Source organism: Peromyscus eremicus, chromosome 20 (assembly GCF_949786415.1).
Source record: "Peromyscus eremicus chromosome 20, PerEre_H2_v1, whole genome shotgun sequence".
Classification (NCBI taxonomy): domain Eukaryota; kingdom Metazoa; phylum Chordata; class Mammalia; order Rodentia; family Cricetidae; genus Peromyscus; species Peromyscus eremicus.
In genome coordinates this window covers 60,577,472-60,604,167 of record NC_081436.1, presented here as the reverse complement: position 1 = coordinate 60,604,167, position 26,696 = coordinate 60,577,472, and the positions used below count along the sequence as shown (strand labels likewise).

Here is a 26,696-nt window from a genome sequence, read left to right as displayed (position 1 = left end):
CTCATGTTTTTACATAAAAACCCACGTATTCTTTCAGGAAAAGACAGCTTTACGTGGTAGAATTCCGGCAGACCTTGCGGCTGCCCTGTTCTCCAGCACCTTGGGGTTGTTTATAACACCTGCCATAGCAAGCCTCTGGTGCCATCTTCTCCTTGCCTCCCCAGGTGTGCTGGAAGATGGACTGTCCTCTAATGGTGTGCTCCGATCTGCAGCCCCAGGTGGAATAGCCAACCCAGAGAAGAAGATGAACTGTGGGACACAGTGTCCCAACTCCCAGAGCCTCAGCTCAGGCCCTCTGACCCAGAAACAGAATGGCCTTTGGACCACAGAGGTAGGGGTCACAGCCGCAGAATCAACTGGGGACTGGAAAGCAGGGGTGGAGTTGACTTTAAATCAGGACCACCAGCCTTGGTGATGGAGATTTTCCACCCTCCGTGTAAAAGGCTATTGGGTTTTAGTTAACCTACAGAAGTGTGTCATTGATATCAGCCCTCTGGAGGAAGTGTGTGCTTGCTTAGGTACAGCGTTGTCCAAGGATCTCCTGGTCAAACTTGGCATTACCTCTCACCTTCCAACCAGCTGGTCAGTGCAAGGGTTCCCAAGGGTGATTCCTGTAAAGTATCATAACATCATTTCCCTGAACTCTCGCTGTTGAACAGGAGGCAGGTGGTGGGTCCCTGAACCTGGCTGTCATCCTCTGATGCTTTGCTTCCTGGAGCTATTGATCGGAGGTGTTTCTCCTGCTGTGCCTGGCTCCTCCTTGGAGAGGCTGCAGCCCAGAGCTAAAGTTCTGAGCAGGCTGGGGCTCTGTATCGTCTCTTCTTCCTCCTCCCCAGGTCCCCCTCCCATTTTCTCATGTTCCCCAAAGTCCACCACTTACTGTCTGCTTCAGAACGTGCTGGTCCCACGTCTCCCAGCTCTGATACCTGCCTCCTGAGGGCACAGCTTCCTTCCTAGTGATGGAATTCTTGCTTGTGTCGCATCAACAGTTGCCTTTAGAGGCTTTGCTCAGCAAACTGGTTGCAAACTCATCTCTGAAGTTCACTAACTGAGTAGACTTGCCAGAATCAATCTCTCAGAACCTCGGGTTCCTTAAACATACAGTGGAAATGGAATAATACCCAAAGGAACAAAAGATGAGTCTGCTCTTGAAAACTGAGATGAACGTAAAACAATGGCAAGGAGGATGAGAAGAACAGCTCGGCGCTCAACACAGTGACCTCGTTAAGTGGAATGCTCATGCGTTTCTCCTGTGCACAGTCACCTGGATGATGGTTCTTCTCCAGGGGGCACCCTGGGAAAAGCATACAGCCTCATGCACACACCTCTTGCGGTTTTCTAGTTCAGATTCACCAGAGAAAATGTGTGGGTTAAAGGTAATCCTTGCTAGGCCTTGAGAGTTTCCTCATGAGTTCCTACGAGCACCCTTAAAAGCTTTTTGAGTGCTGTTCCGATGCCAGGCACGGTTTGAGTGCCAAGAGCCCAGGAGAGGGAACGCCAGAGGGCTGTTTCCTGAGTGCCAGGGGCATCAGCGTGAGAGCGAGAGGCAGACGATAAGATAAACAACATTGTTGCAGACTTGACTGTGTTCTGAGGGACCTGGGAAGTCACCAGTGGGGGTAGTAACTTCTCTGTTAGCGCAGATGGCCCCTCCAAAGCTCAAATTCATTTCTGAAGGATGATGGGACTTAATGAGTGGTACCCATGATGGTGAGCAACAGCATTTTGTGTTTGGAGCCTTTTCTACTTCACGCCCCATCAAACAAACCATGTCTCTGTTTCCTCAGTTCCTTCTGGTCCCTGCTTTCTGACTAGCATCAATAGGTGCTAACTGGCAAAACCACTCCACCAACAATGATCTTTCACAAATTGGATTGGCTGTCTCAGTAGGGCGCTCTTTATATGCCTCGCTTTTCCTGATTGTTTGGGGGCCCCACTGACCTCACAACATTTAACAAGTCATTGGCTTGTTCTCTTTCACCCGGCTCCCCTCCTGTGTCCCACAAACAACACAAGAGGCGCCTCTGTTGCTTTCTGTCCGTTAAGGCAGTCCAGGAACTCTGGGCTGCCTCCAGACCCGTTCTCTGCACCTTGATATACCATTTTCTTCAGGCTTAGAGCTCATCTCCTCCCTTAACAGTCAAACAGACTAAACCCTCTCAAGGGCAGCTCGGCAGGTCAGGGTGCTTACTGCCAAGCGTGAGTTTGATGCCAGGAACCTATGAAAGAGAGAAGAGAGAATCAATTCCTGAAAGTTATCCTCTGATCTCCACAGCTACTCTACACACACACACACACACACACACACACACACACACACACACACTCACACTAAAATAAAACTCTTAACTGGGGCTGGAGAGATGGCTCAGCGGTTAAGAGCACTTGTTACCCTTGCAGAGGACCCAGATTTAGTTGCCAGCACCCCCATGGTGGCTCACCACTGTGGGAGGCACAGAGGTCCTTATGTTCACAGATAAACACTAGGGGAACCAGGACTGGAACAATAGGGAGAGATGTATAGCTTGTTTTCTGCCCAGAAGGTTGGGAGTGGACATGGTTGATAGCCTGGGGACCTTTGCACTGTCTGTGTGGCCAAGACCACACTGGATCCTCCCCCAGACCCTTCTCTTGAGCTTGTTTTTCTGGGCCAATCTACAGAACCCATCTTCATAGGGGATGTCACACGCACTTTACAAAGAGTTTCCATGTAGCCATGTTCTGCGTTTTGCTGTGCGCACGGGACTGGGTTCATTATCACCAGGAAACTTCACCAAATTGTGCTGTGCTTTAATATGCCTACAGTAAATTACTTGGAGTCAGACTCTCCAAGTGAACCAACACTGGCTTCTGAGCTGTGTCCACCAAACTGTCTTCCTGATTGGCTAGGGTGCTGAAGCACCACCCACCCACCCCAAGCATGCCAACTCCCCACTCCCAGCCCCCTACCCCCTCCAGCCATCTGTGACTCCAGCTTCAGAGATTCTGACTCCCTCTTCTGCCCCCCTGCAGGGGCATACATACATGGAGGCAAAACTCGAATGCACGTGAAATGAAAATAAGTAAATCTAAGCAAAGCAAAACAAAAACCCCTCAGGTATTCGTCAGAGGCAGACATGCCATGTGAACGCAGCTCTCAGCAGACGAAGCTCAGCATGTGGCTGGCTGCCCATGAGGCTTTCACATCTCCAGAGCTGCACATTCTCTCCAGTGGCTTTATTGTGCTTGGCAAAGTGACTAGCCGCTAAAGGAATTACCCATTGTCTGGATTACTTCTCAGCTAAGGGACTTCCTACAAAAGTATCCACCCCCAGTGTCTGGCCGACAATGGTTGGCAATGTGTGGCCCAGTGGAGGAAGCTTGGGTGAAACCCCACAGAGTTCAAAGGAAAGGGTCAGCGTGGAATTTCACCCGGACAATGGTAACGTGAGGCATTATCAAGGAAGAGCTTGGGAAGCGAAGGAGTCTCTCAGGAAAACAGAAGCAAGAAGCTACGTGGAGGGAGGGAGCAGATGGAACCGCTGGGGGGAACCAGGGGAAGGCTGTTGTTGGGAGTTCTCAGCAGCCCGCGCCTGGGAACTATTAGAGCAGCTGAGAGATTTCTGTAGAGATTTGGCCCGCAGCAAAACCAGTTCAGGTAGAAGGTGCTTGGGCCACAGCCCTCCTCCTTTTCCCTCTGTCCTTCCCTTGACATTCCAGGGTATTTTACGTTTAAGGCACCTACTAGGTGTAATAGTTAAATGCTAGTTGAATGAGACTAGACTAGCAGCTCACTGAGATTAAAGGGGGCCTGCCCTGCCACCACCACCACCACCAGCCCCGCCGCCCCAACTCTGCTATGGCGACATCACTCTATCATGGCAGCTGTTACTTTCCTTGTGATCATCTCCCTGAGGCTCATGGGGAAAAGCAACAAGTCCTTGTGACACTCGAGGAAGCCCAGTAGGGTAAGTCAAAGCAGGTCTGATCCTGCTGTGGCAAGCTAACAGCTGGCCTCTGGTGGAGCTGCTAAGATGAAATGTTCCCTGATTAACCCCAGGTTAATGCTCTAACACTCATGGTGTTGGGCCCAGGTCTCAAGACCTGCAAGCAAGACCACCACAGAGCCGATGTCCATGCAAGCACACAGAGGTTTTTAATAACAAAGCAAGCAAGCCCGGGGCTTGGTCCTCATGTCCAACATCCAACACAGAGGGTGGAGGAGGACGGAGGAGGACGGAGGAGGACGGAGGAGGACGGAGGAGGACGCCCGAGCACTCACTTGAGGGTTTATGTAGGAAAGGTGTACATGCAGCTTGGGATTAGATGAGGGGGTAGGGGTGAGGCAGGTCTTTGCAGTTACTGGCTGAACTATAAGCATGAGGTTACTGATGGCTAACAGGATCCAGGGGATCTACAGAGACATAAATTTTTACTCCCTATGTCCTGCTTTTGCTGAACCCAGGATATATACATTCAGAGTTATTGTTCCAGTCCTGTTTGCCCGTAAGTTCAGTTTCTGGTCAGCTGAGTCCATTACTCCCCATGTCCTGTTTTACCAAGTCCAGGATATATAGATTTATTGTTCCAGCCTTATCTTCCCCTGGGTTCAACTTCTGGTCAGTTCTAAAACTGCTGGTCAGCAAATACCTTTAGAGGAGGTGGGGAGCGTCTCTTAAGATGGCTACTGATTTTTCCCTTTCAATAGAATTTGGGAACTAGAGGTTTCTTGGTACCTGCCTTCCATTAATGGAGATCTGACAGAGACCTAAGGCCTTGTGATACAGTCTACAAGGCCTGATTTTAATCCTATGAGAAGGGAGGGAGGAGTAAATGAACACACCTACTATGTGCCAGACACTACATAGGACATCGTTTTTAACCCTCATGACTCTGAAAGGTTAAGTATCCTTCTGCACCTGGGAAAATGGAGGCCCACAGGCTGAATGTCCATCCAACAGGACACAGAGCTGTGCTATGCCTATGTTGAAGTTTAAATTTCTGTCTGTCGGCCTCCCAAGCCCTTTCCTTTCATTACCTGAATCACAGTGTTGGAGGAGTTAGTGTGAGCTTCATCAGAGTTCATCGGGATGTGGGACCTGGAGCCAATGTCTTTATTTTGGGTTGTCACCTGCAGGACATTGTCCTCGGCAAACCACATCAGCCCGAACAACTTCAGGTGCCTTAATGTGCAAGCAAACACGGTAAGATCACAGTGTTCCGGAGGTGATATGAAGAGCAATCAATGATTTATGTCACTGAGAGCCAGTGAGAAAGTTCTAGGGTATTCAGGCAGGGCTAACAGGTTCTGTGTCTGGGGAGCTCTCTCTCTCTGTCTTTCTATCCTCTCTCTGTCTCTCTCTCTGTCTCTCTGTCTCTCTGTCTCTCTGTCTCTCTCTCTGTCTGTCTGTCTGTCTGTCTTTCTATCCCTCTCTCTCTCTCTCTCTCTCTCTCTCTCTCTCTCTCTCTCTCTCTCCCTTTTTCATTCTGTTTTTGGAGACAAAATCTTATGCAGCTCAAAATGGCCTTGAATTCATTAAGCAGCTGAGGATAACCTTGAACTCCTGATCCTCCTGCGTCTACCTCTCCTGGTGTGGGATTACAGGCATGTCTCACTGTACCCTTTTCCTTTTCTTTCTGAAGGTCTATCTGCACGTGTCTGTTTTTCAAATCATGTGTTAGATGTCTACTGTGTGACGGGCAATGAGCTAGATCCTATAGTGAACAAACTAGCCTAGGACTCTACCTTCTTGAAGGTGTGATCTGATTAAAAAGTAGAAAGACAAATGGATGGGTGCACAGCTCCAGCTGTGGTTAAAGGGTAGACAGGAAATCAAGGTTTCTGAGAGAGGGAATAATAGAGTCCTATGATGCTATATGCTTAGAACATCCCTGGCATAGTCCATGAAGAATTACTAAGCGTGATTAGCTATGGGAAGGCACTAAAGACCAGAGCATGTTATCATGGTACCCTTCTCTACACTTTACCTTTTGTTTTGTCTTTTGAAATATAACCTCACTATGTACTCCATGCTTGCTCTGTAGCCTAGGCTGGATTTGAACTCTCAACTACTGTCCCTTATCCTTCCAAGTGCTGATATTACAGTGTACACTACCAAACTTGGCTCATCAAAAAAATTATATATATATATTTTTGAGATAGGGTCTCACTATGTAGACCAGACTGACCCCAAACTCATAGAGATCCATCTGCCTCTGCTGCCCAAGTGTTGGAATTAGAAGAATGTGCCACCCATTATATCAATCCTATTCTTTATTTTTATTTTTTTATGTTATGCTTTTTAGACAAGATCTCTAGTAGTCAAGGTTGGCCTCAAATTCTCTATGAAGCAGGAGCTGGCCTTGAATTTCTGGTCCTCTGGCTTTCACCTCCCAAGTGCTGAGATCACAAGGGTACACTATCATACCCAGCTCATGTGTAGCTCTTATAACTAAAAACGCTAATACTACAGGGGGAAAAGAAAAACGTATCTAGCAAACCACAATTTCAGTCAGTCTTGCTTTTCTTGTCATCTGCAAAGAACTATGAAATGCTTTGTACAGCCGGTGTTAGATCCAGGCATTGTACAGCCGGTGTGAGTTAGACACAGGCTTTCCACTTGGGGTGAAACTGAGAAGGGGCTGAGCAAATCATGTCGTGATCTTGAGTCTCCAACCTGTCCTTACCCACCGCAGGGAATGAGCTGGATCACAGACTTCTGAACCCCAAGAGAGACAAGTCCATCTGGGTTGGAGGCTGCCAAGGAGTTATCGCAGTCTATCTGGCTACCCTTGAGGATGGCAGCCAGCAAATGACTCTTAATTAAAGAGGCCGCATCAAGGGGACTCAAAGCTCTGACTCACAGGGTTCCAGACCTACAGAAATGGAAAATGAGACAAGAATAAAAAAGCTGTCGGTATGGGTGAGAAGCAGGAGGTGGCCCATTAATGAGAGTCAATGGTGACAGAGCTCACAAAACAAGAAAATTACAAGTGAAGGAAGGATTGTATTCACAGGTAGCTGTGAAAGGAAAAGGTGCCAGATAGGTTTCTCTCATCATCAGACAGAAGTGTGAGATTTTTTTTTTTTAAAGCCAGTAATTGCAATAGAGACACTTAGTTTTCCTTGTCATTAAGGCAGGGTGGGTGGGGGGGTGGGGTGGGGGTGGGGGGGTAGGGGGGTGTAAGTGGGGAGGGCGGTTAGGATAAGGGTAGGAAAGGTTTGGCTGGCTGAAAACCACATCAGAGGGGGTAAATTGATTTACAAATCAATCCTAAGAGACAAAGGAGTTTAACTGTTCTGTGTATCTCTGTAGCCTTATCAAAGAAGAGAAAATTGAAAATATCTGACATTTATAGTTTCCCCTTTCCCACTCACGTGGGCCTAGAATTTGTACTGATTCCTTCCTCACTGCTGCTAAAAAGTACCTGCCAAAAGCGACTCAGAGAAGGAAGGACTAACTTGGGCTCCCAGTTTGAAGGGATAATTGCCGCTCACAGTTGGAGGGATACAGTTCACGGTGGCGGCAAAGGCATGGAGGCAGAAGTTCCAGGCGACTGGTCGTACTGCGTCCCCAGTGTGGAGCAGAGGAACAGACAGAATTAGGGCTGAGCTCTAAAATCTCAAGTCCTTCCCCCAGGAACACACTTCCAACCTGGAGGCTGCCCCTCCTAAAAGTTCAAGAACATTCCCAAACAGCACCACTAGCTAGGGAACAAACCTGAGAGCCTGTGGTGGACATTTCACATTCAAACAGAATCTAAACCTTCTACGTTGTAACAAGATTGCAGTAATTACCAACCTCTGGATTGGTGTCTCAGCCTCCAAATATTCTTTTTAAAAAAAATTGCAAGAAAATGGTTTAACTGTTCTTAGAATTTGTTTAACAAATTCTAAGCCCATGTGAGTGGGAAAGGGGAAACTATAAATGTCAGATATTTTCAATTTTCTCTTCTTTGATAAGGCTACAGAGATACACAGAACAGTTAAACCCCTTTCTTATCCTTTTCTGGGCTGGTGAGGTGGCTTCCGTGGGTAAAGGCACTTGTTCTCAAACCTCATCTGATTTTCCATGTCTAGAATCCAAACAGCAGAAGGAGAGGACCGTTAAGGTCTGCAAGAAGTCCCATAAAAGACCACCAGTCATGTATGCAATCAACAAGAACATTTAATAAAAAAAAAATTCCAGCATGCTGGGGTCACCATCTGACAAAGTGGCAAATGGTGACCCCAAGAGAAGCTTGCAGGCTCCTTTTAAGCAGGATTAGGGGAATTCCAGGGAGGGGAGATTAGTCTAGGGGATGATTGGTGGGTTTAAACAAGAAGTTTACAGGTTGTTATAGGCTTGGTAGGTGGCTCTAGTGGTTAGGGACTTTCTAGAGGCAGGGTGGGGAAAATTATCTTTAGCTAGCAGAAGGCTATGGGGCATCTGCTGATTGGTTGCCCCTGAGCTGTGGTTTTCCAAGAACTGCTTGCTCAGTTCCGGTAAACCAAAACTGAGGCCTGGTCTCTGGCAGGGCTATAGGAGCCTGTCATGGCCCTGGTCTGGCTCCCCAGCCCTCTCAAGGACCAACTTCTGCAAGCTGTCTACATGTGTGTTGTATCATGGGTACCTACCTTGACCACACACAAACAAACAAATGAATAAGTAAATAATGTAAGTCAGAGGTGGGGGAAAGTGGTCAATCCTAACTGGTTTGCTAAATTTAATGTGGTAATTATTTGAAAATGGATTTGTCTATGGCTGGGAACTTCCTGTGTTCCTTATGGGAATCAAAGCCCCACATGTCCATTATCCAAAAACCCATCTCTTTAGAATGACTTTTGCTACTTGGTAGCTGCTGCAATAACCATCAGATTCAGCGGAGTAAATAAGGTAACAATTGGTGTGTTCGTCATGACTCTTCAAGAGAAATTAAAGACAACAGCTACCATTGGAGTGACTGGTCTGCCAGGGCCTGAGGAGGTTTCCAGACCATGAAACTCCTAATTTTAAAGTGAGTCATTCAAGGGCAAAAAGAAGTTGGTCCCCTTATTGTAAGCAACACATGGAAGCATCTCAAACATCTGAGAAGCAGACATTGTTTCCTTGTTTCTCAGGTAAAGGACTGAGACTCAAGCTAATGCACACATCCAGCGGCCCCAAGTGGTGGCAAAGCCTGTGCCAAGGCCCAGGTTGTGAGGCCTGTGGTGTGTGTTCTGTTTGTCTGGTCTACAGACTGTGGTGTGTGTCCTGTGTGTCTGTTCTACAGACTGCGGTGTATGTCCTGTGTGTCTGGTCTACAGACTGCGGTGTGTGTCCTGTGTGTCTGTTCTACAGACTGTGGTGTGTGTCCTGCGTGTCTGGTCTACAGACTGATGGTGTATTCATTAAGAAGCCGCCTCACTGTATTCAGAACTCAGTCATATGCACTCCATAACTGCTGTGAGAAGAACCATTTTGTAGTCTTTGACTCTTTACTCCAGCTTAGTAATTAGGAATCATCCAAACCCTGAATTTTTGCTTAGAGTTTTAAAACTTAAAAACAGTCTGAAATAGGGGCCAGGGGGATGATCTAGCGGCTGAAGTGTCAGCTGTGCAGGCACGAGGACCCAAGATCAGATCCCCAGCACCCATATCAAAGTTCAGTATGGCGGCCTGCACCTGTAACCTCAGGGCTTGGGGTGGGGGACAGACAGAGACAAGTGAACTCTCAGGGCTTGCTAGCCAAACAGCTAAACTAGCGAGCCTCAGCTTCTGTGAAAGATCCTATCAAAAAGATACGATGGAAACAATAAAGACATACAGAACTGACCTCTGGACTCTACCATTAAGGATACACATGCGCACACATGCATACACACACACACATACACACACACACACACACACACACACACACACACACACACACATAAATGACTGAACTAGAACATGGCATTCACTTTCTGTGAATAATCTATAATCAACCTTTTTGAATTATTCTCAACCTAGCTTTCTTGCCTCCCACCAGTCTGAGAAAAATGCTTCTGTCAGGGTGATTCATTTCAAATATGGCCTCTGTCTCCCATTCTCCGATGACTTTCAAAATTTTTATGTAACAACCTATGAAAGTCAGACAGGATGGGCCTCACCACCACCAGGCCTTTCTTTGGACCCAGTCTCATTATTTTGTTTTGTTTCCTGCACAGGGCTCTTTGCTGGCTGTCCCCTGTCCCCCAGCTGCAGCTGGCCAGCAGATCCCCTCTGGAATGGAGATCAGTGACATAAACCTGTGGTCATGACTTACAGGGTCATTTCATGCTTACTGCTATTTCCAGGAATCCACGCCCCTAATCAAAGTTGTTTTCACTTTGTGAGAAGTGAGGGGATGGGAACATGTTGAGAAACCTACAGTTTCGTTAATGCTTTTGTATTTAAAGTTAATTCTGTTCTTTTTTAAAGATTTATTTATTTATTATGTATATAGAAGAGGGTACCAGATCTTATTACAGATGGTTGTGAGCCACCATGTGGGTGCTGGGAACCGAACTCAGGATCTCTGGAAGAGCAGTCAGTGCTCTTAACCTCTGAGCCATCTCTAGTTAATTCTGGGCTTTTAGCAGGGGTCTGTCTTCACCTAAAACTAGACAACTCTGTGTTTTGAGGTATCTCTTTATCTAATAACAGACACTGTGCCAGGCATTGAACATGTGTTGTCTTATTTAGTGCTTACAAAAGTCCTATGAGGTCAATAATGTCACTCCCCTCTTCACAGATGAGGAAGCTCCATAGTGAGGTTAGAAATGGCTGCCCCATGGAGCTACATCGCCTGTGTTTGAACCAAAATCTGACTCCGAAGCTCAGAAAACTTAACCACCCCGCTAAGACCAACTGTGAAAATGTTCTTACTACCCTTTAATCTCTGTTAATTCATTCATTCAACCATGTTTTATGAGCACAGGACCCGTGCTAGCTTCGTATTAGAGAGTCAACAGAGAAACCTCCGAGAATAACCATGTATGTATGTATCAAGGCATCACGTGTTACCTCCATTAATGTGTGCAATTTTTATGCTTTTATGGAGCACGGAAAACTTTAATTAAGGTAAAGCTCTAAGAGGGCCTTATGTGTCTGAGTCCTCGATTCCCCTGCCTGTCTGTGTGTTTATAATCATCTCAAGAAATTAACGCAAATGGGATGAACTTTGGATATTTGCCAGGAACTGAATTCACTGTTTTCTGCTTTTTAACAGGCTAAAAAAGACGCCAAGAGAATGTCCACAAAAGAAGTCGCTATTAACGTTACAGAGAACATCCGGCAGATGGACAGAAGTAAAAGAATCACAAAGAACTGCGTCAATTAGCAGGGCTTAGATGTAGGAGCAGAGGAACTTCATTGTGGAGTTCAATCAAAGAATCTTGAAGAAGTGGGTGTCCCTTGTAAACATGGCTGCCTCTGAGCATCTGTAGAGATGGCTTGACCAGGCAACACACAGCCACCCGCGCTGTGAGGACCTTCTGTTTATCACATACAAAAAACATGGATGGAAAAGTTCTGAAATATGTTCACAGATTGCCAAAATGTGGTTTGTTTTTCCCCTTTGCAGCTTCCGTAGCATGGTCTGCTGTAGCCACGGCGAAATTCATGGGTCTGTGAACGACATAGAAATGCAGGAGTAGTGGATTTCTGGGGCAAGGGTCACACACTAGTGTGAAGCTCCCACCATGTGTGGTCTTAAACAAGCCCCTTCTCTCCTCCTCTCTGTCTAAAGACAACTATCACAGAACACAGTGTTTTCACTTCAGAGCTGGTTCTCATCCAGTTCTAAACCCAGAAATATAAGAACCAGAGAAACAGAAAAACTCACTTTGAGATAGCTCGATCCCAGCTGCAAACCTTGACTCCACCAGTGCCCGTGGAGCGTCTTTGAGAGGAGTCTGTGACACAGTCACACCTGCTCATCTTCTACCTGGAAAGGCCACCCCCAAGGCTGGCATCCAGACATTGGCTTCCAAATCAGAGTATCACAATGCCCGAGGCCAATGCATCCGACCTGCAGGCCCCTCTGGGACCTAGCTATGTGTTGCTTTTTCATAGCTTTCCAGTTCCCGTTTATTCCCATGACCTCCAGTCAGGTCATTTGCAATTGTAAATCAAAGACTGGATACCAGGAGGGAAGTGACCTAGGAACACGTGGTGGCACACACGATGCCCCTGTGCCCTTTCTGTAGACAGCCCCGAGGACTATGTTATTTTGGTATCTGCAAAGCAATTCGTTCAGGAAGGCGGAACCTGGTTGATGTGTATTCATGTTGACGTTAGCCCGACAAGGCACTGTGTTGGAAAACAGGCAGTCAACACAGCAAAATGATGCTTCGAGAGGAATCTTTTTCTAGCATTTTTTAAACACATCTTCCTGCAAAGTATAACCTAATGAGAGTTTGAGAGGGCTATTAACAAGCTTGGGCTTAGGAAAGGTGTAGTCTGGGTTGTATCAAACTGTACCAACAAACTCCACACTTAGCAGCAATAGCAGCCTGGTGACATGTTTATAGGACACAGTCCAAGGACAGTAACCTCAGTAGACTAAAATGCAGATGCTCACCCCTTTCTCTAATATTATTTCTCCAACACGTAGAATGGTAGACCGTGTATTTGTTAGTATTAAACATTCACTGCCAACCTTGTGCCAGCTGCGGTAACAGTTGTGGAGGGATTTGGAGTCTGGCCAGTCACGACTGTCCCTTCTGAGTCTATAGGTGAGCTTGATACTCAGGAGACTGACTTGGACCCTGCGGCACAGGACCAATTATTACAGTGGAGTCTCACTTTTAGGTTAAAGGTAGCTTTCTGTCAACCACAGATGTAGGTATTTGCCTGCCCACTGTCCAAGCCTTTACCGTATACACCACAGTCTCCCCAGCCTCTCTCCTCTTGACTCCTTGTCAAAGGGCTTTTAGGGAACTTCGCGTTCTGACAATTTAACTAATAAAACAAAAGCAAGCCCCGTGACTCCTGTGTCCTCAGTGGCACCGCTCGGCAGGAGCCCTGCTGCAAGGTTGCAGGCAGCGGGATCCCGCGAGCTCAAGGGCTTGCTCTCCAGGGCATGTGCGCTGTGTTTGGACATGCTGCTTCACCAGCTGATACCCTGTCAGCCACGGGCTAAGGCCAGCTTCTCTTCCCTGCTCTGTGTTTGCCTCAGTTCACTGATGCGCGCTGTTTGGAATTCACCATCTGGAAAAGTGGTCTCTGCCTGTATAGGAATACTTTCTCACTTTCAGAGAAGAAGGAAGGGAGGGAGGGCCTGTGATCTGGCCACACCGTTGAAATTTCCATCTGGCAAATTTTAAATGTGTGTCTAAGACAGGAACTGATTCTTACTATCCTATTGGATAACATTTTCCATTTCTAAGTTTGTGTCAATAAAGTCATTAATTTCAAACACATGTGGACTGTTACAGAGACTCTTTACTGGAACCTTAAATCTGTATGCACAGTCATGTGGATTTTTTTTAAAAACAAAGGCGTTTTACATAAGTGATTCCTTCAAACAGCCTTGTGTCTTAGGTAAGGAGAATTTAATTAGCTCCAACTTAACACTTACAGAGGTATTTATAGTCTTCTCCGCCAGGAATTGGTGGGCTGGGCTGCCAGACAGGGAAGCCAGCCTCAAGGTCAGTGTTCCCCACGCTCCTTGTGCCTGTCTCAGAACATCCAGCACAGCTGGAAGACTCAGCTGTTTAGAGGGGGAGCTGTCACATACCACGAAACTGAGCCAAAACCAAGCTTATGAGGACAAGGGGTGGATGGAGAGGGCCACAATTAGAGAGCTCACCTGGCCTGAGCTCACCTTAGCCTTCTGGACAGGGTGAGCCTGACCTGGTATGAGAAGGCACTCTGGGTTAAGGTCAGAAAGCAAATTGATAATTCAGGGAAGACAGAAACCGTACTCCTTATAACAACTGTCTAACACATATACATCATCTATTCTATACAATAAAGAGCAGGAGGTGAGGGCTAGGTTGCTGCCGATGCCCTGGACTCACGGGATGTGGGGTGGTAGACTGTTCCTCCAGCTGCCCATCTCCACAGTGCTGCCTGCACCCAGGCCTAATTGTGCTGTGTCAAAAACCTACTAGCTTCCATTTGGGGCCACTGCCCAATGTCACAGAAACACCTCCCCTCCATATCCGTTCCTCTAAGCAGGGTTCCTGAGGAGAGGCTCTCCTGCAGAAATCAGATAAAAGGCATGGTCTACTCAGCCATCATGCCGTACAAATGCTGGAACTCCAGGTACGTAGCTCCAGCAGGAACCCCTTGTTGAGAACTCCATGTACACTCTCTCCTTCTCAGCTAGATGGATGTTCACTTGTGGGTCCCCTTTCTTCCTGCTGCTTAGAATGTGGAGGTAAAAGCTGGAGCAACAGTCCACTGGACTGTCAAATGGCCTTGGAGGGGAAGTTATGCCAAACTGAGCAACAAATTAGAAGTAGCCCGGGATCCTGACTCCATGTCGCCTCCCGGATTCCCGAACTGTCCGTACTTGACTGTGTGTGACCAGGAAATACGCATTTGCTTCATTTAATCTACTCTTTCAGGTTGCAATTCATCAGTGAAACTAATTTAAATAGATGTAGAAGCTTCATCTTCTTTTGAAGAACTGGAAGGTCTCTGTCTCTGCGTCCCTTGACACAAGTTTTCTGGACCTCATGTCTGCATGAGCTAGGACTGGTGTCTCCAGATGCTGAGGGACCCACCACTCATGTGACTTACACATTGTAACTCTGTTTGTCACCTGCCTCAGGTGTATGACTTTGCAACCCCTACTCCAAATCCCTGGTTTTCTTGTTCTTTTAAGGGTCATTCAAATGCAGCTTGTTCTCTCCTCATTTCCACAAGTCTGGGAAGTAGCTAATTTTGGGAAATTTTCTGAGGAGATAAATTATGAATATGACTCAACAGCTAAAATTACGCATTTATTCACTTTCATATACTGTAACTATATTCATTGAAAATCTCCAGTGTGCCGGAAATAGCAAATTATCGCAGTCATTTATTTATCTATTTATTGTTTTTGTTTGCTCTACTACATTAGCGCCACAAAGTCTGGTTTTTTTATTTCTGATTCCTAGCACATTGGAACTTTTCAATAAATATAGACTGCATTTTGATCTTATTCACCCCCCAACCCTCTTGGACCTCTTTCCACGTCCTCCCCCACCTCTCCTTCACAACTAGTCCCCTCATAGTTCTGCTTTGAAACGTTATTTTAGTGAGATTCTTTGTAAGGCTCCCCCGGCCCTGTCTCTGGCATAGAAGGTTTCTTGCAATCATATATAGAAGACAGCTTCCGTGGCCTTTATCTCCGGCTCTCAGGAGGAAAAATAGCCAGAGCTTTCCTCTTGGGACGTTTTCTAAAGTGCCCTTAGTTCCAATAACTCTTACGCCAGAGTGACATCTTGGTGGTTACATGCTCCATGACTCTTCAGTGACAATTTGTCTAACTTATTAAAATAGGAAGTGTATACACTCTTTCAACAATTCCATCTTGAACTATACGCGTGCTACAGACTGAACTGAAGTCTTAACCCCACGTGTACAGGATGTGGCTGTATTTGGACATGGGTGTTTAAAGCGGCAACTGAGACAAATTGGGGTCATCCGTGTGGGCCCTGAGCTTATGAATGTTGTTATCTTTTTTATTATCTACAGTGGCTGCCCCTTAAGCAACGGCTCCTGCAGCAAGGGCCGTGGCCTGAGGGGATTTTGTTCCGTCAGGCACCGACTCTTTCAAAGCTACTAAGGGAACTTACCTAAATCTAAAGAGTTCACGATTCAACGGTTTAGGTGGGATTCTGCTCACTCAGAGAGGCTGGATAGCAAGTAGCTAACTTTCTCCCTTTGCTGATGTCTTCCAAAACACCCAGCATCCTTCTCTCAGCCCCCACTTAAACACTTGCTACATCAGGCTCCTCCCTACCACTTCCTGTCAGCTACGTGCTGACTCAGCTTCCTGCTTGCAGGCTAATTTTATTTAATCAAACACATCTTTGAATTATTAACAAAAGCAGTAGGAAAAACCGCAACACACTTTAAAATAATTTTTCCCCAACAAATGTAACCTTGGTACTTCTACAAAGGAGAGATTAGGACAGACAGACACACAGAGTGGGGAAGTCCCTGTAGAAATGGTGGCGGGGCTGGTTACTACCCTGAAAGGTCACGAGGCATGGCCACAACTACCTAGTAGTAGAGCTTTATTAGGAGAAAGAGAGGTGGGGGGAGACAGAACAGAACAGAGAGAGAGGGTGGGGTCTGAGTCACGGCTTTTTAAGGCGCAGGTGGGCCTACAGAGCTATGCCATGCATGCACTGATTGCATGGCTATTCCACGAGCATGTAGTCACCAGTGCACACTGATCCTTTGCTTAACTCCTGAACTGCGCATGTGCGGTCAGGCACCTGGCGTGAGGGCAGAATCCTAACACCTGTGAGATAGTAGAGGAAGATGTCCACCTACAGACCAAAGAGAAAGAACTCAGAAGTAAACATCCTGCTGATCCCTTGGTCTCAGACCTTAGGACTCCCGGTTATGAGAAAAGCAATGTCTGTGAAGTCACCAGGGTTGCGGCACTTTGTGAAGGCATCGCTTCTGGAGGACTTTCTGTTACCCCTTCCAGGGCATGAATGGCCAGGACATCGGTGCTATTGGTACTTATTCACTCCCTTCCCCCATCCCAGCATCCTTCACTGAATGACTGAGTTTGGAAGTCACTCAGCTTTGGGTGGGTAATGCTAAAATATGTGCTTTATATGAGCTCCTAGAATTTTCCCAGATGTATTAACTCCAGTTACCCAGCAGGTAGCTAGTTTAATAACATACCCCTTTATTGCACACTTCTTTGATTGGTCTCTAGGGTAGGCACACTGCTGCAGTTTCAGGCTTCAATATGAACACCATCCTTTCTCCTGTCTCTTTTATTACCACACCCAGACACCATATATTTCAAAGACTCGGTTTCTTCCTCCACTTTCTCCTGAGCATGCTTGGAATATCAGAAAAACCCTCAGTTGTCCGTGTGCAACCCGTGGTTTCCTTGAATCTCTCAATGTTTTGCTTGAATATGGCACCACAACAAATGGATTTTATGGCAAACAAAAACAAAAACAAAAACAGAAAAAACCAGGTTAATATTCTGTTTCACCTCAGAGATATAAGACATGTTGTGGAAAGAAATGCCCCCAAAGACACCTTGGCAGAAGTCAGTAGCTACATGAGTTTATAAAACAGGCAGGTAATAGAAATGAGTTTGTCAAACATTAGGAGCAGTAAGACCTGAGGAAATTAGTGCATTTGTGTTTAAGAGCACTGGATGTTAAAACAAGACAAAACAACAGTGAGGACAACAGAAAACCACTCGCTAAGATAAACAACTGGACCCGGATTTTGAAATCCACACTACAGATTAGTGTTGGATCAGATTCACGACTGATAACATTTGATAAGGGCTTTTACTTGCTTTTGACAAATGTATTTGCTCTTTGAACTCATTCTGCCCACGGACTGAACGTCTTTATGTGAATGTATGTACCACACACTATCTTCTCTGAAGACTCCATCACAAGGTCAGGTAAAGAAAGGAGTCCAAAGAAAATACACCATATTGTGAGACAGTCAAGACCAAGCCTCAGTCTCCCCAGAGAAGAAAGGTGTTTGCGCCAGTGAACTCAACTAAAGCTCTTAAGTGACCACGTTGTCCAGCATGTGACTGCTGGTTAAAATCTCACTTAGTAGTTATCTGGAATATCAGCAAGGTCGTCCACTGTCATTGAGCGGTTTGGTGAGTGTGGAGGGGATCCTAGGTCTATTTTACTGTTTTCCATTTCCTTTTCAAGCTTCTACCTGTGGATTCTGCTATTGTGACTGAAACTTTCTTCTCTAATGTCAACAGTAGGGTCAACAATACTCTAATTGCCGAGTCCAGTGACGGTGTGACTCTTCATCTTGCTTGGCCTCTCTGCTTCAGTTTCTTCTTGGCCTTCACCAGCTCTCTCTCCTTGGGTCACTCTAGCTTTTCTGATTTTATCATTTGTTATTCTCTGTTAGGTTTCCATTGCTGTGAAGAGACACCATGACCACAGCAACTCTTATGAAGAAAAATATTTCCTTGGGGGTGGTGTAGAGTTTCAGAAGTTTGGTCCATTACTGTCATGGCAGGAAACATGGCGGCATGCAGGCAGACATGGTGCTGGAGGAGGAGCTGAGAGTTCTACATCTGGATCCACAGGCAGCAGGAGGAGTCTAAGACACACTAGGCTTGGCTTGAACGTCTGAGACCTTAAAGCCCACTCCCAGTGACACACTTCCTCCAATGACTCCAATACCTGCTCCAACAGGGCCGTAGCTCCAAATAGAGCCGCTCCCTGGTGACCAAGCATTCAGACACACGAGTCTGTGGGTGCCCCATGACCTCCCTTTGTCAACTCCTGTTCGCACCTATCCTGGACTGTCATAGTCCTTGAGGTTTCCTCCTCAGCATTCCCTCTTTAGACTCCACACACGTTTAATTTATTTCATTTAGTTTTTGCCTCTGAACAATTTCATTTGATCCCATGGCCTGAGTGATTTACATCCCAGGTTCATTCTGCATCCCAAGCTCCTGTGGTGCATATCTAGGCAGTCACCGGACACAGTCATTGGAGTGGCCTCTAGACCCAGGAAACCTCAGTCCTAAGCACTAAGCAAGGCTACATCTCCTGGCCTCTCTTGCACTCCACTCCCATACCATATGACACTGAATTTTAACTTCCTTCAAATTGTTCCCACAACCATTGCCCTTGGGAGACCATGAAAGACAGCACCAGAGGGGATTTATGCTTAATTATCTGGGGAATGTGGACGTAATAAAGGATCCAATGCAATTTCCCTGCTGGATCAGTCGGGTTTAACTCAGCAATGTCTAGGTATTTATTGCCAGGATAAGTTTTACAGCTTCACTTTTGCAGATCAACCTTCTCCTGGTAGAATTCCCTTTAATATATGAAGGAATGGGTGGGGAATGTAGCCAAGTGGATAGAGTTCTTACCCAGAATGCATAAGGCCCTGTTGTCCATCTCTAGTGCTACATAAATCAAGCACTCTGGAAGATCAGAAGTTCAAAGTCATCCTCAGCTATGTAGTAAATTCCAGGCCAGTTTAGGATACTGAGACCCTGTTTTTAACACCACCACCACCACCTTGGGAGCTAGGGAGACTGATCATTTGGGAAAGTGCCTGCTTTGCAAGCAGGGGGACCTGAGTTCCATCCCCAGCACCCAGGTTAAAAGCTGGGCATGGAGGCCTGTGCTTGTAATGCCAGTGCTCAGAAGGCAGAACAGGCAGATGCCTGGGACTTGCTGACCGGACAGCCCAACACGACTGCTAAGCCCAGGTCAGTGAGAGACTTTGCCTCAAAACAACAAGGAAGGAACTGGAGGGATGGCTCAGCAGTTAAGAGCACTGGCTGCTCTTACAGATGACCTGGGTTTGATTCCCAGCACCTACACAGCAGTGCACAACTATCTGTAAACTCCATTCCCAATAGATCCAGCACCCTCTTCTGGCCTTCGAGGGCACCAGACAGTACTGGCACACGTGCAGGCAAAACATCCACATACATTAAAACAAATATATAAATTTCTTTTTAAAAAGGAGGATGGCTTCTGAGGAACAAACCCAAAGCTGAACTCTGCCTCTGTTCCTGCCATACACACACACACACACACACACACACACATACACACACACACACACACACACACACACATACACACACACACATACACACATACACACACACATACACACATATACACACACACATACACACATACACACACACATACACTTGCACATACACACACACACATACACACACACATACACACATACACACATACACACACATACACACACATATACACACACACATACACACATACACACACACACTTGCACATACACACACACACATACACACACATACACACACATACACACATACACACACACACATACACACATATACACACACACATACACACACATACACACACACATACACACACACATACACACATACACACACATACACACACACATACACACACATACACACACACACATACACACACATACACACACACATACACACACACACACATACACACACACATACACACACACACACACACTTGCACATACTTAAATCCTCTCACACACCTAAGTATGTTTGAAAAATAAGACTGCCCTTTCTGAACTAAATATCCCATTGCCCTTTCTGTAACACTGCCATATGCTGAGAAGACGGCTAAAATTGTGTTTGCCTTTTAAATTTTATTTAATTAGTCAAAGGTTGTGTCCTTATGTTCTAATAGACAAAGCGACTGTTGGATGACCTGGGAGGCAAAGAGAGGTAGCCAGAGAGCCTGTAAAAACAGAGATAACACAAGCTTCGCCTGCAGAAGACAAATCCAAGCTTGAAGTCTCCAGCTGTGTGTCCTGGGGCACACGAGGGAGCTTCAGAGATTCACTTCCCTTTAATGAAATAACATCATCTTTTTGAGGGTGTATTGTGAGGATTAAGTGAGATAACAAATGTAGATAGTATGGCTTCTGCCACAGGATAATCATCGCTCTGCCTGTCAGGTACCATTCTAGGTGCCTTGCACACTCTACCTCTGATCACCAAACAGCCCTGCCCAGGTAAGCCTTACCAGCTCCACTTTACAAGGGAGAAAAAAACTGAAAGGTTCACAGACACACAGCGAGGGAGCCACAGAGGCTGGGGTTTGCCTGTCTATAGAAACCCATGGTCTGTCTACTGGGCTCAGTAAAGTCCACCGCTTCTCTGTCTTGGGGAAAGGCGAGAGACTTCACAGCTCTTTTCATAGTGTCATCCTCACAGCACTTCCAGCTTGCCAGGGCTGATCACGGAGGAAGCATGGCAGCCTATGGTCCAAGCCTGAAGAATTTCACCTTTGTTTCTCTTGACTCTCCTCAGCAATAGAGCCCAGCAGTCCTCTGAGCTATGGCATTAGTCCTCTGATGCTAATACTGATAAGTTTGGGGGGCACTTAAGGTACTTTGTGAATCTAAGCCTTATGGAGCTGTCATAGTAATCACTCTTCTGTTCCAGAGGAAGTGGAAGCCTGAGCTACGTGGGTCCCCAAGGAGAGATGAAATGCCAGACTGCAGTGAAAGCTACTTAGAGTGTGAGGCAGGAGGATCACTTGAGTTGAATTGTTCAAAACCACCTGGGCAACCTGAGACTATCCCAGCCAAACAATCTACCAGGAGGACATCTTGAATCAGGCTTGGGGTTTGAAGGAGCCTTGCCTTTGTGGCCATGTGTAAATTGTCTTAGCACTCTGTATTCCTGTTTGCCTGTGTATACATTGGGCTCACAGCACCTCCTGGTTTGGGGAGGACTTAGTAAGGGTACAGAAAAGTACTTAACACTGTCTATTAGCACATGAAAATAAATATGTTGCTGAATCCCTTGGGGAAGGGGGTGAGAAGGCATGGCATCAATGACACAGGCACTGGGGGTCAGGTAAAAGGCAAACAGCAGACTAATTTATTTACTAATGGAGAAAGCCTTACATACCCTTCTCCCAGCACCCAGGCTGCATCCCAATCCTGTGACATTGCATGGTTGCCCCTCATTGGCTGGGCATGATCAGGACCTCTGACAGTGTCTGTTGCTAGGCCCTCAGGCAGACTCCAGATTGGCTCATAAGGAAGTATGTTATGTGCATGCCTTGGCAACTGGTTTGAGCCTTATCTTCTTGCAGATAAACACAAGACTTGTTTTTATTTATATATAAATAAAAATATATAAATATATATATAAATAAAAATATAAATTGCTGAACTCAATTTAGTCATGAATGTTGCAGCTTTCAGAGAAAAATGTACAGAAAGCTGGCTCTCTCTTTACTAAGTACTTTGTTCTTGAAGACCACAAAATGGACTGGTTTTCAAGACAAACACTTCAAGATAAACAGAATTACTTTGGGTACATGGACTCAGCTCTGGGCAGAAGCACTGACTCAGGGTAACCTAGATGAAGGAAGTTTTCTCGTTGGTTTTGGGCACTGGAGGATATTTTTCCCCAATTGGTAGCTAGCAAATGAGGCACAGTTTTAGACATAAAAGAATCCCTTGTGCTGAGGTTTCATAGTGTTCCTTTGTACCAATGAATTGTCCAGAACTGAGCATTAAACCACAGTGCTCTTCTCCAAAAGAGTAGAAAAGTCTGTCTCAGTAGTGTGACATCAGCAATCCCACTATGGATTCAAGAAAGATGGAAGAATATGAATATTCAAAGCAAACATTTTATTGGACATGGAACATTAATTCCCTTCAAACAAAAGATCTTTCTAAAACATCTTTGAGTTTCCTTTGAGGGGAAGAATAAGGACAAGTCTCCTACTAGTTCACAAACCAAATCAAGGTCCATTTTTGAGACACAGACAAACTCTGAGCAAAGATGACAAGATGAACGGGCTGTGGTGTGGTGGCCTTGGCCTTCCAAAGATACTTTAACACACTCCCCAGTCTCAGGCCAAGAGCCTGGGGTTCAGATGGATTTGGGCTCAGCTCCCAGCTTGGCTACTTTTACACACAGCTGTCATGGAGCTTTCTTTCTAACTGTGCCTTTAAGATGCAATGTAGAGCTCTCTAGCCAAGATGACTTCCTCATGAGCACATTCTCCTTGCAAAGGATCTCCTTCCTTCCTCAGTTCCTACTTTCTGTGAAATGCCCAGGAGGCTGCACAAGCCCATGGTCTTGAGCTACACAAATGGGCATCTCGTGTGTCAGCTGATACACCTCTTCTCTTAGCCTACAGGCAGAAAAGCAAGGATGTTCCCTCCTAAGGCACCCTGAATGGGAATGAGTGGGAAACCATCCCCATAAACACATTTGGGTTTTAACAATGTACTCTAGAAGGGAAGCTTTTCCCTGACCTCCAGTGGCTCTGGGACCTTTCTGGACCCTCTTAGGCAACAGAAACCCACATACTCTCTGAGCTGCAAATATCTCCATTCAGAAATTTGATTAATTTCTAAGACTCACTATTCTGTGCGGAAAACTTTACCCAGAGGTGAAGTTCTCCCCACCTGTCCTTGTCAGGGCCATCACGTGGTGGCCGTCCTGTTGTGGGGGAGGTTATAGCTAGCTTCTTTCCATTCTTTGTTCACTGGCTCACCCTTTCTTCTCTTTTGAAGTTTGACAAAGGATAGTGAGGGAATCCAGAGTTGTCACTCAATGGAAGTTCACTGTCCCTCCCTAGGGTACTTTACGTTTTTGTTCCTTTGGGGTTTTTTCCCTGGCATTCTTCTTGGCTGCATAAACTTCCCTTCTAGGCTTCCCTGCCCACCCCTACTCCTGTGGTGGGAGGAATGAGGCCCACTTCTTTTCTGTGGCCTAGTGGTCCACTCCACATGCACTACCTCAGCGGAAGGCGGTCACCCTCCCAGTCTGTCCCCATGGCTGCAGTCCAAATGGCTACTGCTTAGCTCTCAATGGACATCCCAGCACCAGTAGGGGATGGCAACAGGCCTCTGCAGAAGGAAAATTTCAGCTGAAACCTTAGTGGCCAAGAGCCAAATGCACAAGGACCTGGGAAGAAAACAGTCCAGGCTAGGACAAGTGCCAAGACTCTGGACATGGATTTGACAGTGAGAGAAAGTTTGGGGGCGGGGGAGGGGGGTGATGGAGGAGAAAAAGGCAGAGGCCAGATCTGGAGCATTTCATGTGCCATGGCGAAGAGGTAGGTTTTGTTTCTGAAAGGTCCTTCTGGATACTGTTGGAAGTGCTAGCAGATGGATCTGAGACATTCTAGAGTCTACAGAACTTTTTGAATCTGCCTGGAATTTGTATAGAGACAGAAGAAATCAAATCAAGTTCCTGGATTTTTGGTAAAAATAGTTAGATGCTTAATAGTGTCACCCACTGGGAAAAAGTAGATACATAAGAAGGACGGGTTTGAGAAGAAAAGCTCAAGAGCTTTGTCTAGGCATTAAGGTGTAGGTGTTTATCAGCCATCTGAGCAGAAATGGAAAATAGGCAGGTGGGAATGCAGGTCCACAACTCAGACATCCAAGGGATGGTCAGGCCTGAAGACAGACATTTTATATCACTCGACCCAAACCAAGTTCAGCATCACCCCAACTTAGCTACTGCCCTGGCTAGCTCTCCCTCTCTCCTCTTGGTGTACCATTTCCTTTCTAGACTGTAGGCTACACTACATGTCTTTTCTCACTGTTTACTATTGTCTTCCTGATATTATTCTCATTCTCTAAGCTCATCATTTTCCTCACACTCATCAAGATGCTTTGTATATTGACAGGAGCTCACCTGTCCTCCAAATTGTCCAAAACAAACCATGGAGGCACCGTTGATGGTCTCCTTTGCTTTTGTGTCTTGTCTCGAGGTTCCAAATGTCTCTTACATCTGTATTCTGTCCTTGTGTCTCACAACCACCACCGTAGTTCCCAAGTTTCTACAAAAGTCTCCTCCCCTGTCTACCACTCACTCCATGCCTAATTTGGGCACCATACTGCTGACAAAATTATCTTTATGTAACGCAAATGTAATGGTCGTACTGGCCACCCTCAAGTTTTAGACTCACATATAGGTGGCGTCATGGTTGCTTCAAAATCCGGCTTGTTCCATCACCTTCAGTGACTTCTGTGTCTAGAGCAGGTCCTTTCAGGTGTCTTTCCAGGGAAGTGAGAGCAGCATCCCCCTCTGCAGCTAAATCCAGCCCAGCTCAGTCCAGCCTGTAGCACAAGGAGTCTGCCAAGGGAAAAGACGGGGTGTGGTGGGAGAGTTCCCCTGAGAACAAAGAGATAGAATCTTGTTCTGCCACTTTTAATATCTGAACCTCCTTCGCCTCATCTGGAAACTAGAAATACTCAATATACACTAACTGTCTTAGTTAAATATCTGTTGCTGTGGTTAACACCATGACCAGAAGCAACTTGGGGAGGAAAGGGTTTATTTCGGCCTAGAACTCTTGGGTCTCTTTAAAAGGAAGTCAGGGTGGGAATCTGGAGGCAGGAACTGAAGCAGAAGCCATGAGGAATACTGCTTACTGGCTTGCTCTCCACAACTTGCTCAGCCTGCTTCCTTATAAAATTTTGGACTACCTGCCCAGGGGTGGCACCCCTTCCATGGGCTGGGCGCACCTACAATAATCGTTAATCAAGAAAATGCCCTACAGACAATCTGGATGGAGGCATTGTCTTATTGAGGCTCCTCGTTCCAGATAAGTTTAGCTTGTGTTAAGTTGACTAAAAGAAAAACAAAACAAACAAACAAAAAAAACTAGCCAGCAAACTAACCAAACCTCAACCTTCACTTCATTTCCAGTAGTTCTCACTGCCTGAAATAACCAATTTCTCAACAGAGCAGGTTTTCAACGCCCCCCTGGTCTCTGTAGCTCTCACCAAATGTTCACACCTTTGGAGACACCCCAGTCCTCTCCCTTGCTGCCTTCAGACACTACCCATCACACGCTCTGTGTCAGGCACAATGTCCCCTGGAGCATCTGTGTCTTCACTGCTACTGGTTAGCTCAGGCTACCCCAATCCTCAGCAAAACCTCTTCTTCTCTCTGATCAACTGCAGTTTCCCCCGAGCTATCTAATGCCCTGCTTCTCTTTCTACACAGTGCTTGTGAAATCCGTGTGTGTGTGTGTGTGTGTGTGTGTGTGTGTGTGTGTTACAGAAGTGCTTAGAGTTGTCTACTAAGCGATTAACAGGCCTCACCTTATCATACACTGTGTAGGAAAGCCATGTCCTGTGGGAAACACTCTGTTGAAACTTCTATCTGTTCAACAGATGCTTATTAAATTGAAGGTTCTTATGATATATATAGCATTAGCAGAGTGTATGGCCTAAACGCTTACTTTGGACTCTATCAACTCGTTTGCTCATTAACCAAGCTCTTACTGGGTGTTTTAGGGACTGGGGACATGTAGACTTGAACAGAGTTCCGACCTTGAATATCATAGACAGCTGAAGTACAATGTGGTAAAGACAATAAGAAGTCAACAGAAAAGCAAACATGAACACAAACACTGTATCACTGTAGTGATGTGCCTTGGATGAGTCAATTCAAATTTTGGAAATTCCTACCATATAGATAGATAGACCCAGCCATGTTAACTTAATAAGGAGTCAAGGAAATACTGCTTGTTGAATGCATGCATCCTAAGTGCCAAGCAATGTATACACACTACATCACAGTCTCAGATTATTGAGCTTACAATCCCCACATTATGATGGGAAGCTTGAATTGTCACGTGTTGCATAATGTCATACAAAGTACTTAGAAGTTGTGAGCCAGTTGACTGGCCCGAAGTATCAAATTCCTAGACACAATCAGATAGCACTTGAGGCTGCAGGTCGCTTGTCCTCTGCACGTACATCTTGTAGGAAATAGAGCCAGTTATCTGCAGCTCTGTGAACCTTTATCTCAGCCCAAAGGCTCAAGTATCAAAGGAATCAGCGACATTTGGCCTGGAGGAGATAAAGATACAGGATCCTACAACCGAGATAGGGGGAGATAGCCTCAGAGACAAGCAAGGAGAAACTGTCCCTTTGGAAGCCTGAAGACAGTTCTTTCTGAAGTCTTGCTCTTGAAAACACCACCCACCTCCATCCAGGGCTGGAGAAAGAGGCTATTCTTGGCCCAAGAAGGTT

General features: G+C 46.0%; 1 protein-coding gene across 2 annotated transcripts in view; it reads left to right on the top strand.

Annotated features, from left to right (window-relative positions):
• The window catches only part of Baalc (BAALC binder of MAP3K1 and KLF4), a 75,965-nt gene extending 62,578 nt beyond the window's left edge, over positions 1-13,387 (top strand). Inside the window, exons 2-4 of one of the 2 annotated variants that reach the window (XM_059247665.1) lie at positions 165-331; positions 5,117-5,183; positions 11,194-11,303. In XM_059247665.1, coding sequence (XP_059103648.1) covers positions 165-331; positions 5,117-5,167 — 218 coding nt within the window. In that variant the 3' untranslated portion in view covers positions 5,168-5,183; positions 11,194-11,303. Of the gene's footprint in view, positions 1-164; positions 332-5,116; positions 5,184-11,193 lie in introns of both variants that reach the window. The other variant, XM_059247664.1, reaches the window with a different exon arrangement.
• Positions 13,388-26,696: the final 13,309 nt, after the last annotated feature.